We start from the raw sequence: 13,208 nt of genomic DNA, 5'->3' as shown, positions 1-13,208 counted from the left end.
TTCAGAACACTATGGCCATGATTCAGCAACATTTCAGAACATACTTAGACTCAGAAAGTATTGTTTGTACCAAAACAAAACAAGCACAGTAATCATTGGTATGCTTGAAAATTAAAATTCATTAAAACTGTTCCCCCATTGTACACATCTTTTCAAAAACAAGTATATAACATACTGAATTGCAGATGTTGACCAAATTAGGATCATTTCCTTGTTTTAGTGCTGTTAGTGTAATCAATGCTGATGTATTACTTAAGGCTGTTTTGTTTATCAGGTCATGTAACCCTTTTTATTGCTCATCTGCCCCTCTGTTCCTGTTAACACATACCCCAGAAACTTGAATTGACTTCTGTTAACCCACCCCTTAAATGATACGGTATACTCCTGTCTTGGTGGCCAACAAACCTATCATTCTGCAATGAATTTTAATCAGACAGATTTTATGTTTTTTTTGTAATTAGGAAAATGCTCAGACAGTCAGAGAGGTGGAGGTAGATAAAGTAACAATGTTGGAAAGAAAGCAAGTGGAAGCAATCAAGAAGCTCTGGGAAGACCCAGGAATCCAAGAGTGCTATGACAGACGGAGAGAATACCAGCTCTCTGATTCTGCTAAATAGTAAGTACCTTGTCTTAGCACACCATCAGTGCAAGGTTCTCTCAGAGCACGGTGGCCTCATTCTGATCTTGTATTTACCCCTAGACATCTCTTGACATGGAAATCTCACTCAACTTCCACATTCTGAGATTAAGTGAAATAAATCTTTGAAGGAGGTTTTTTCTTTTCTTTTTATTTAAGCTTTTAAATTTCTCTCTGTCTGCACACTGAAATCATTAGCTGGCTATCTCCCCCCCCAGTGCTGAGGTCAATATAGCTGGCATGTAGCTAACTTTGTCTTTGGGGAGAGTTTGAAAACAGCTGCACCAGTCTTCATAGACAAGATTCAGCTTCTAAATTCCATAAAGTAGTTGTAAAATATGTAAATCTTGGTGTACAAATTAGTCACCTCTGAAAGTTCTCTAACTAATTTTGAAACCCATTTTCTTTTGTCCAGCAAGGCACAAATTAGTTCTGAGGTCACAGAACTAATCTGACACTGCTCCTCAGGGGAGAGATACAATGTCTTCACTTTCACAGTTTGTGCTAAACAGGTCTTCTAGAAGATGAACTGGTTAATATTTTGTAAGCAGGAAGTTCTGTATATTCTGGTGACCTCTTTTAGTTAAGACTTCTTTCAGTAGGATGGTGGGGGGAGGGTAAATTTAGTATGTTGCATATATTAGGTATGAGGCATTGTTTCTGCAAGGGATGTTTTCTGCTTCAAGCAAGAATAGTTGGAAATGTCTTGCTTTCTGTATTTCACACCAGGATTCTGGCTGGTCTGCTGTTTCCGTCTAGCGGTGAGAAGAGAGAATGCAGGCATCACTAATCCTTTGCATCGGTGGTCTCTTGTGATTTCCTCCTGTAATATTTATCTAAGCAAAAGAATGTGGTTCTCGGACATAAATCACGTGACATGAAAATTTAAATCGGATCTTTAGCATAAACACATTAAGAAAGGAAAAAGAAAATATTTACTTATTTCCTTTATCTATTAATATAAATTTAATTCTGTCATAATTAATGGAAAACAGCCAGTAGTTCACCTTAACATCAGAAAAATAAGAACATTTCTATCTACTATATAATGGAAAATGCAACATATTTGCAGATGCAGCCTTTTTAAACATGTTTGTGTAAATCTAAAATACAGAGAATGAGGAAGCAGAGAGGTGGGGGGTGCTACATGTTCAAGCTTGGTATGTACTCACATACCGTAAGAATATGTTACCTAAATAGGTGGAATTTTATTTTTTTTCTTTTGTCTCCAGAAAAGCTTGTTAGTGACAAATGTGTTATGTGTAATGAAGATGTTGCATAAACAAAAACAAACTTAATTGTTATTCTTTATCGTTGTGTTTTGAGTGCCTGTTAATTGTCTGAAAAATGAGATTAGTGATCACATTCAACTGAAGCAATATGTTGCGGCAGTCCCACTGCAATAAGTTCATTTAGATATGAGGAAATGGATCGTGAGAGTCAGGCTAAAACATCCATGGAAATTTCAGTTTTAAAACGTCGTGGGAAAGTTGGTAACATAAGAAATACTGGTAATGATGAATATATTTGTACATACTAAGCTTTTTTTGCAGATATCTAGAACCTGTACCAATTCCTTCTTCTGTATACGTTCTATGATTTGTTTTTCAAGAGGCATTTTATGTAAATTGTTAGGGTTATTCCTCAGATTATTGGAGTTAAACATGCAATCTGATTAAACAGAAGTTCAGGTGTGGCTGCATACTTACTCTGATTGTTGTATGTGCATCTAACTTTGCAGTTACCTCACCGACATTGATCGTATTGCTATGCCATCATTTGTGCCAACTCAGCAAGATGTTCTTCGTGTCAGAGTGCCAACCACTGGAATTATTGAGTACCCTTTTGATTTAGAAAACATCATTTTTAGGTAACATTGCCTGCACTGTATTTTCTCTTGTATTGTCACATAGCTTTCTGCTGAGATTCCTGATATAAGAGATTATTGACCTTTGTATTCAGAACAGGATTAGTTTAAGTTTCTGGCACTTCAATAATTGAATTTAGTTTCCAGATATAACTTTGCAGAGGATAATTGATTTTTTTTGGAAGCCACTTTCTAATTTTTCTAGAGAAAGCTTTTAGAAACCATTCCCTTTTGAGAGAGTTGATTTTTTTTCTAAATTGCCTCATTATACCCTAACACAGGGTTCAGTAACCTATAGCCCATTGGCTAGATCCAGCTTGTGAAGCTTTGATTGAAGGAGGGAGGGCAATGATTTAAAGGAGCCATGTAAAAGCAATGACTTAAAGCCTTGGCAACATTGTGGGCATTGCGTGGTGAGGGTTAAAAAAACAGCAAAATAAAGTATTAGCATATACACAAAACATAATACCTTTATCTAAATAATAAAAATATTATTTTTGCTAGAGCTCACAAAGCAATATAGTAGGCAAAAAAGCATTCCTTCATACCTGCTGGGTGAAGGAAGATTGAAAGAATGGGGACTGATTAAATTAAAGCTCAGAAAACAAGACACCAATGACCGAAGTATACAATGTAATAAAATTGTATAGAATAGATGATCATTCAGGCACTTCTGTTTGTCTTCTCATTCAGGAGAGAGTGTAGGAGCAAGACAAAATTCAGTGGAATCAAAAGGCAATAGCTTAAAACTAGTAAAAGCATACATATATACAGTGAATAATTAAACGGGATCTCATTGCCACAGTATACAATTGAGACCAAAAGTTTATTAGGTTTCAAAGATACTTTGTAAAATGGGATCATGCATAGTTAGACAGAAAAATAAATTGTAAGACTTTAAGAATTAGTGCACTTTTCTGTGAGCTAACCTGGTGCTAGCCAATGTTAGAAATACAACATGTGACTAGATGGGATTGCAGATATAAAACTAAGTGACAGGTCTTAAAGTACCTATGTAGAATTCACCCCAACATCAACACGTGCCTTTCTACTAATTGTTGGCACTGGATTTATGATCCAGTCCTGATGACTCTTCATTTTTGAGTACCATTGATTGGTTTCCCAGAATCATATTGTCCACATTTTCTCCTGTCAGCATATCCCTTTGTTTCTCAAACATATCAGATGCATACATCTTAATTTGGTCATTTACTGGTACCTTAATTTGGGCATCCCTGGCCTCCTAATTTGGTCAGTCCAAAACCAGAAATCCCAAGGGCTATGCAGCTGGTCACTGCGACCTGATGCTAATAATGCAGGTTCCTTATTTTTGTTGTGGAACACTGTTTGTATGTCTGCAATTTCCCAGGATGTATGCGCCTGTCTGCTAGGTTTGCACTCAGCAGGCGCATCTACACGAGACACTAACTGCACAGTAGTGTGCCAGGCAAAAAGCATGCTAATATGCTAGTGTGTAGTAGTATTAGGCTACTGTGCAGTGTTATTAAGCTACTGTGTGGTAAGAGTCACTAAAAACCCATGTGCTGGTACTACTGCACAGTAGTGTGAGTTACTATCTATTAATTTAGTACTTGGTTAACCAAGTACTAAAAACTTAAGGCATGGTATCTGTGGCACATTAATGAACATGTAAATGTGCCCACTGTCTGCTAACAGGCTGAGAATGTGAAACTTTGTTACAAAGAGACTTTTAGAAACCAAATAACTGCTGCCATTCCCCTGGACCATTGTTCTAATGCAATATTTACTTTACCTACAAGCCAATTCCTAAAAAATGTTTAAGTATCATTTTCTAGCCATCACCAATAGCCCCTCAAACATACACTGACTCAACTCCACAAGAAACTCCTTGTCATTTCCAACAAGAGAATCAAGCATGCTGCACATGAAATTCATGACAAATTTAAAACACTACCAGTGTAGTTTTTCATATACAGCCAAAGTTCAAGACTTTCACTAAATATATGTCCATAACAAAGATATATTAGTCTAGCTGAAGTGAAAGGGAGGGTGTGTGTGTGTACACACAATATGCCTGAGGGTTCTCTATCAGAACTGAAAGGGAGTTTGATGCTGAGCTGACGAGTAAGTGAGCCAGTTCAGTTTTTATGTTATTTGTGCTTGGTAGTATGGGTTTAACTGGCAGTTTCCTTGATTTGAAGTGATTGTTTAGAGATGAAATGCACTTGAGTAGCTGAGTATTACCTCAATAATAGAATTAGATAGTCAGATATGGAAAGTGAATATATATTTCAATTGTGCTGTTGCTTTGATATGGAAGAAACCTGCACAATCCTATATTTGGACAGACCTTTGGAACTTGGGCATATCAGGGTGGCCATGCTGAACTATAGTGCAATTTGTAGTCCTTCCATAGGTAAATTAATTTAATGCATCTTTCACAGAATGAAGTAATTTGTGAATAGCTCATTTGCACTCTGAGAGGCTCCCCCTTAAAGGGTCCCCTGTGCACATAACACATAGACATATTAAATAATGGCATTGAAACAACCCTTGTGCTGGTTTTCTGTTTAACAGGATGGTAGATGTCGGTGGCCAGAGGTCTGAAAGGAGAAAGTGGATTCACTGCTTTGAAAGTGTTACTTCCATCATTTTCTTAGTTGCATTAAGTGAATATGACCAGGTCTTGGCTGAATGCGACAATGAGGTAAGGAATGAGGGTAACTAGCAGAAGGACCAAAAAAAAAAAAAATCTTGTTTTTTCTTTAAAAATAAAATGTTTATAAATGCACACCCTATGATTAGTTTACCCCAAGGAACAGGTAATACAGAACTGTTAATTGAAAGGTTAATTTAAACAATAATGGCAGCCCAAAAGAAAAATAAGTTAGGTCTCTTTATGCTGCCTGCAGCTATCAACTGCAAACTCCTTAAAACCCCAGCTCTTTAAGGGCTTGCTGAGCACCCTCTAACTTCTACAGGAACGCATATGAGGACCATCATTGGAACGAGACAGTATTTTCCCATATGCATACTCCATAACCTGCCTTCTACCTGCATTCTTGGGGTCTATGATTGAGAGGAAACTGAGGCGCAATAGGTATATGCACTTTTAAGTCCTTAGCATGTAGAGTGACAGGATATAAAACTTCACCATTGGGTTCAGAAACCAAAAGTTCCTGAGCTTGGGCACATGAGGGTACATGTACCCACAGGGGAAAGTGCCTGTGGATAACAGACCACAAAGAATTACAGTAACTGAAAGGTAGAGGACTTCTTTTTCCTTCCATCAGTTCTGGATTTCTGCTTTTTAACATTATTGAATATCCCTTTTGATCTTGTGTAATGAAAGAAGGTAGGGAGAAGAGTAACTGCTATTTAGTGCACTTCTATCACATACTCCCTATTCACCATCTTCTCTCAGCTTTTGTATATTTTTTCTATGCTTGTAAGAGTAAAAACCATTACCTTTTGACTTCACTATAATATTTTCAGGGTTTCCCCATCTCATCCCTGATGCATTCTGCCATGTTTTGCTTTCTTGACCACCAGAAAATATTAAACAATCCTCTGTAGAACTGTCCACAATCAAGTGCTTGAATGCTCAAGTGACTTCTTCTAATATGTACTACCTTGAATTTTATTCTGCATGTAGTTATGCTGCCCATTGCACTTATTTTCCAGCAGGCCTTATTCAAAGTCCACTGAGAACATAAGCATAAAATACTGAGAAAAGCAGTTTATGTTTTTTGCTATAATTTTGCTGAATGGAAACAACCTGGAAAGATAATCTGAAAACACTGATTTTAAGAGAACTCCATTGGAGGCTGATGGTTGAGGTGTGAGTGTTTTGACTCTGAAACAGAATCATTTCAAGAGTATTACCACATATATGCTAATATTCAAATTCTGCTTGTAGAATCGAATGGAAGAAAGCAAGGCCTTATTTAAAACTATCATCACATATCCCTGGTTTCTGAACTCTTCAGTCATTTTGTTCTTAAACAAAAAAGATCTTTTAGAAGAGAAAATCATGTACTCCCATCTAATCAGCTATTTCCCAGAATACACAGGTAAGCATTTATTCCAGACTATATAAAGTTAGCATTGTCATCAGCAATTAACAAACTGATTTGGAACTAAGGGTGGAATTCTGTTTTCCAGTTATCTACCTGGCCATTTTTGGCCCTTATTTTATGCAGGGGTTACACTCTGCACACACAGACTGAGAATGCATAGCAGGGTTGCACACTGGTCCGGCATGTACATGGATATGTATGGGTGTATTTGAGCTTATGTCCTGAAAAAACGGTGCCTGTGTAATTAAGCTACTTGCCTTGTAAGCAGATGTGGGTTCTAGGCCAGAGCACTTGCACAGGAATTTTGATATCTGGGTTTGAGGCCTCTCTCAGATTGTAAGGCTGGAAGGGGCCTTGGAAGATCATCAGGTCCCCGTCTTGTGTAGATATGCCCAGTGTGTGTTACTAGAGTCCACTGCATTATAGAAGCAGTTTGTGGTGCCTCATAGGAGTCCATGAAGCTGCAGCAGTCTTCCTGCACACTGTAAATTGTAAGATTGACACCTGGGTCTTGCAGCCAGTGCTGGAATGAAAGTACCAGAACACAAGAGACCCACTTTCATTTAGTCTGATCTGTGATCATAATAAACTTTATGTTCCTACTTTTTGAGCTGTATAGGCTTAGCTGTGGCATATCAGCACTATATATAGTGCTAGTCTAGCAACAAATATTATACCTTTTGAATGCTAAGGGGAAAAGTGTGTATTGTTTAGAGAGAAGAGGATTGTAGGAGAAACAGGGACAGAGGATTTTATATATCCTAAAAGTACCCACCATTTTTCTATTTGGAAGGAGGTATCGGGTGAGGTTCCCCAGAGTTCTGTCTTGGGTCCAATACTGTTTAATATCTTCATTAATGATTTAGGTGATAGGATCTAGTGCATACTTAGGAAATTTGTGGGTGATGCTAAGCTGGGTGGAGCTACATGTAGTCTGGAGAGTAGGGCTAGGATCCAGAATGACTTGGATGGACTTGAGAAATAGTCCATAATCAATCAGATGAGATTCAGCAAGGACAAGTGCAAGTCCTGCATATGGGAAGGAATAATTGCATGCACAAATACAGACTGGGGAATAAATGGCTAGGCTGCAGTACTACAGAGAAGGACCTGGGGGTTACAGTAGACTATAAATTGAGTATGAGCGAACAGTGTGCTCTTGGGGGGAAAAAAAAGGCCAACAGCAGACTGGGTTGTATTAATAAGAACATCACTTGAAAATTGAAGAAAGTGATTCTTCCACTCTGTTCAGCCCTGGTGAGGCCTTGCTTGGAATACTGTGTCCAGTTTGGGGTCCCACACTTCAAGATGGATGTGGACAGCTTGAAGAGTCTGGAGCAGCAGGGCTGGGAGATGAGACTTATGAGGAAAAGCTGAAAGAACTAGTCTATTTAGTCTAGAGAAAACTGAGGCAGGCAATTATAGAGGCTGGAGATGGGCTTTTTCTCTATGGCTGTACGGGGCAGGACTTGCAGCAATGGCCTCAAGCTATAGCAGGAGAAATTTATGTTGGAGATTAGGGGGAAATGTTCTGACTATAAGGGTGGCCAAGGATTGCAATAGGCTACTTAGAGAAATTGTGGGTTTCCATCTTTGTAAGTTTGCTAGAGCAGGTCAGCCAGATATTTGGGTTGGGTGGTTTAGTCAGGGATTATTCTGCCTGGAGCAGGGAGCTGAACTAAATGACTTTCTGAGGACCCTTCCAGCTCTACTTTCCTATGATCCAGCAAGCCTATATTTTCTTGCTAAACATAGTATATTTACATTTTTGCTCCATCTTTTTTGCTTTCTCTTAATTTCTAGACATTCATAATAATTAAGTAAAAGGGAAATTCAAACACACCACCAGCTTAATGTATGCTAACTTAATGTATAAATAAGCAAACCCACAACATTTGTAATCCCAAAAAGTATTACCCACCTGAACTGATGAGTTGACGATGGGGTTAGGCCAGCAGTTTTGTTATATCTGTCTCTGTGGATGGATCTACACGTGCACACCAATTATTGTGCAGTAGACTAATCTAATGTGTATTAAAGCATCACAGTCTATACGTGTGTGTCAATTACTGTGCAGTAGATTAATGTAAAACGCCATTTGCTAGTACCGACAGACACAGGTACTAGTTAATGGTGCTTCACATTAGTGCACCTGAACGCATGTGTACGTGCTGACCCAGGAGCAAATTGTTCCCAGTCATCCCAGGTAGTAGGGGGTCACAATTGCTGCTTGGTTTAGGGGAGAGGCAGGAGCTGGCCTCAGCTTTGGGGGCAGCTCCAAGTGACATGGAGCTCGGGGCATAGCCCCATGCTCTGGGCACCTGGGGAAGGGGGGAAAGCAAGCTGGCCCCGGTTCAAAGCCACTTGGATCTGCCCCTGGAGCTGGGGACAGCTCCTGTCCCACTCCCCAGAGCTTGGGCCTAGCCCTGGTCTTCTTGCCACTTGCAGCTGCCTCCAGAGTCAGCTCCTGCCGTATCCACCAGGGCTCAGGGTACCCAGAGCTGGGGCCAGCTCACCTCCCTGACTCGACAGAGGCCAGCCCAGGCCTGACCCCCCATGCCCTCTGCCAGCCACAGAGTGATGTCTGTGCCTCTTGCCATCCCAAGACTGGCCCCCAGGCAGCTGTGGCTGAAGCCTGGGGCTCCCTCTGGCTGCTGCAGGGGGCAGAGCAGGGTAGTAGCAGCCCTGGACTAGGCTGCTCCTGTTGGGCTCAGTTTGCTCCCGCCCTGCGTGTACATGTAGACATGCACCTGGGCAGTTTAATGAGCCTGAATTTTCTGCACAGAAAATTCATGTGCATTAATTGCATGTAGACACAATCTGTTGTATCAAAGCTAATATATTGACAATCATATCATATTAAATGCTAAATCTAAAGTTAGAAAATAATGCTGTAGTTAGTAACAGCTAGTAATGTCCTTCTTGACCAAATAAAATGTAATGATGCAGTCTTCAGAAAGCTATAAACTACACAAAATAGGTGAAGCCAAGCAGTATGTCACACCATTTCATTATGCAGTAAGTTTTCAAGTATTATTAGAATCTTGTACAATGGCAGCTTTAAAAATATATGTATACCATATACCCAAGCTAGCTTGTAGAAGCAATTTTGATAGAGCAATTTACTGTTGAAAGAAAGTTATCCCACAAATAATTCGAAAGTTGCAAAGGTAATGTTATTTCTAAGTGTCGTAACAAGTTCAGTCCCATAAGTATAACACTGTGTGTGATACCAGAAGAAAATGCCTTTGTTTTTAACGTATCGTAATTGCTTGGTACTTGACTAATAAGTTTTATGACTACATTGTGTTTTCTGTCCTTTACAAATATTATACTTTTGTACCTCTAAATAGGACCTAAGCAAGATGTCAAAGCTGCCAGAGACTTCATTTTGAAGCTATATCAGGATCAGAATCCAGACAAAGAGAAAGTAATCTACTCCCATTTTACTTGTGCCACAGACACGGAGAATATACGCTTTGTCTTTGCAGCTGTCAAGGATACCATCCTACAGTTAAACCTGAGGGAGTTCAACCTAGTGTAAAGAAAAAACACTGCTTAGGATCAAGAGAGTAATTTATCCAGATAGCGTAGCTCATTAAAAAACAAATTGTTTGCAGACTTTAACAATCGCTACAAAAGACCAAGTAATGCAGGTGCATAGATGGCTGTTGTCCTCTGAAATAGCGTACTTACAGAAATGGAGGCTTTTCTGTACATTTGTTGACGTTGAAATGTTTACGGAAACTAATGGATTAGTAGAACTTTAAGGAAAAAGGTCCAAATTTGATGGATTTTTTAAAAACTATATATTTTAAAAATTGTTTTAATTTCTCCTCTTGATTTTGGTTTTGAGATTTTTTTGGTGAAAACTATGGTTTTAAGGGTATTTAAGAAAAGATATTTTGTAGAATTATATATAAGTCTATTTCCCATCTACCTGGCATTTTTTTAGACTTTTTAAAATGCATTTGATAACCATTTACAAACATGGTATAGATTTTAATCAGAGATGCCTTTATAAATTATGATAAAATAATAGTTTTAGGATGCTAGATACTTTAAGATTCTTCTTAAGTTAGACTGAACTATTAATATTTTTAATGAGTGTAAAGCTATGTGGTAATGTAATACTTCAGCATTTTTATTAGAGGTATTTTTGCTAGGCTGAATTGCCAAGCATGTTAAGACTGTCTTTGAAACGTTACAGAAGATTAGTTATTGGTGTCCATGAGGCAATATTGCACATGAGTCAAAAGTTTAATTATGAAGCACGTTGATGACCTCTGCAAACATGACAGGGTAACCCCTGAACCCAGTGGATATCCCATGTAATTTACTTATCAGATCATCGTGGCTCACAAAGGGAATTATGGATGCTTTTTCTTGGAGAACTTTTAGGTTCTACTATTATCTATCCCAGGACCCTCTATCACAGGAAAAATAGGGTGCTACTGAGGAACAGAGAGTGGTGTACTTCTTACCAGTACCTAAAGTTTTGCTCAATCTAGTACTCAGGTTTAACAGTTAAGTGCAGGGATGTTCCTTACCCACACATGACTACTTTTCAGAAGAAATTCATATAAGGAGATCATTCCCATCATATTATGCAGCCATGAGAGAATTACTTAAAGATTGCATCAAATATAGCTGTACCAATGCCTCACACTGTTTTAGGAATGTAGGGACTTCCTGGATAATTGATTTAACCTTCTACAATATAACCCCTTCCACACACCACAGCCACAAAGCACCCTATAACAAAACCCTATGATCTGTAGTACCAAGTAGCCCTAGATAATGATTCAAAGGAAAAAAAGGGGGCCCTCCACTAATGGAAGGGAATTAGTTAAGTAAAGTATGCCTTGATGACTAAGAATGGGACTGTGGCTCTAGGGATAGAAACCTGACTCAAAGTGCTAATTCAAATAACTAGCATGACTTTACTTTCACACCCAAGCCCATAGAATCTAGACTGAAGCACATCTTCAAAAAACAAATGCATCTCAAGATGCCTAGGATTTTGAAATCCTTTTGTCCCAATACAATACAGTCCTAACACGCAACCTGCCTTGAGCAGTAGGAACCCATGTCTTATCAAGAAACGACTTTCCTCAGTTTTCACCTCTGCCTCTAAATACTGCACACATTGTCAGTGAAGTCAAAAGACCCTATGCCACTAGAAAATGCCCACGTATGCAGACAAGCCCATATCATGATCAGGATGTCTTTAAAATCCGTCATGGGTATGCCATAAGCCCCATTGCTCATGTTCTACTCTTCCAAATACACATTTATACTATCATGCTGTCCCTTCTATAACCCTATGAAGCTGTCTTGTAACAACTCAGACTTCTTGTCCCCACTATTTTATTCACAATGGGCAGCTCCTCTCCTCTACTTGTTAGAAACCTTTGTTTAATTTTCCAATTTAAAAGGTATTCATTACAGGTACTCCTCACTTAACGACCTACCTGTTTAACGACCGCGCGGACTTACGACCAGCTCTCCGAGCAGTTGGTATTATACGAAACGTATTGTGGAAACAGCAGCGCGGCGTCTCAAGCCAAGGCATGCAGTATCAAGGGGCGGCTCCTCGCTTATCGACCAATTCGCTTAACGACCTAGTCGCAGGAACGGAACTCGGTCGTTAAGTCAGGAGTGCCTGTACTGGCTTGCACCCACTAGATTTTGTGTCAATATGGTTCTTTAAGTTAAACAGCTCTTCTCCCTCTCTGTTATTCACTATCTGAACATGTTTATAAAAAGCATGCCATCTCTTCCCAATTGTCATTGGCTAAGCTAAGTAAGCTAAGCTTTTCTGAGCTCCTCTTATAAATTCTTACAGTCACCCTAATCTCCATGTGAGTGCTGAACGACCCAAATTCTAAGCCTTCCATTTTTTTAAAACAACATTTAGATATGCTATAATGTTGGGTATAAAAGCAAGTGATTTTTATGTACACAACATGCTTAAGTGGGAAGGTTATTAATGAGCTACCAGCTAGTTCAATTATAGGCGCGTCAAGAGGCAATTAAAAAAACCAATGCATAAAAATGTCATGTAATCAATACGTGGTAAATGTATATATGTATTTCTATACATAAGCAGAACTGTTTTCTTGTAAAATTTTCCTGTGTTTAATATGACAAATAATTGTTATACCTGAAAAATGTAAAAACAGAAAACTTAAAGTTTTGGTTCAATATGAAAATGTCATTGTGTCTACAAATTTCAGTTCTTTTTGCAAAAAATCCTTTCTGCGTTTTTCTCACCCACACCTCCAGCAGTGGAAATGATTTTGGTTTTACTTCTATAAAATGTTTTTCCATAAAAGGAGCCTTTATAAGGTGGATTTCCACTCATCATTGATTAAAGTCAGAAAAAAACTGCACCTCTCACTTTTTAGTCTCTGTACATAACGAGAGCAAGACAACTTCTTATCCTGACCAGTTCTTATTAATACAATGTCAGTTTAAGCATAGGTAAGGTCTAAACAAGCTTTTCATTTTCAGCAACAGGAGTATTTGGACGGGTCTCTCTCTCTCTTCCCCCCACTTACCGCAATGTGTGAACTACAAATCTGATTACACCATCCAGTATTAACAAGACCAATTTCCTGAATATGACTGGCCTTCATTC

The 13,208-nt window shown here is 38.8% G+C and overlaps 1 protein-coding gene across 2 annotated transcripts in view; it reads left to right on the top strand.

Moving 5' to 3' along the window:
- GNA14 (G protein subunit alpha 14) overlaps positions 1-12,960 on the top strand; it is a 138,463-nt gene extending 125,503 nt beyond the window's left edge. For both annotated transcript variants that reach the window (XM_006273771.4, XM_019478216.2), the window contains exons 3-7: positions 462-616; positions 2,379-2,507; positions 5,064-5,193; positions 6,406-6,559; positions 9,919-12,960. In XM_006273771.4, coding sequence (XP_006273833.2) covers positions 462-616; positions 2,379-2,507; positions 5,064-5,193; positions 6,406-6,559; positions 9,919-10,109 — 759 coding nt within the window. In that variant the 3' untranslated portion in view covers positions 10,110-12,960. The remainder of the gene's footprint in view (positions 1-461; positions 617-2,378; positions 2,508-5,063; positions 5,194-6,405; positions 6,560-9,918) is intronic.
- Positions 12,961-13,208: the final 248 nt, after the last annotated feature.

This window comes from Alligator mississippiensis, chromosome 3 (assembly GCF_030867095.1).
Source record: "Alligator mississippiensis isolate rAllMis1 chromosome 3, rAllMis1, whole genome shotgun sequence".
NCBI classification, from domain to species: domain Eukaryota; kingdom Metazoa; phylum Chordata; order Crocodylia; family Alligatoridae; genus Alligator; species Alligator mississippiensis.
Note: the sequence above shows the minus strand (reverse complement) of the source record. Positions and strands in the feature narration are given on the sequence as shown.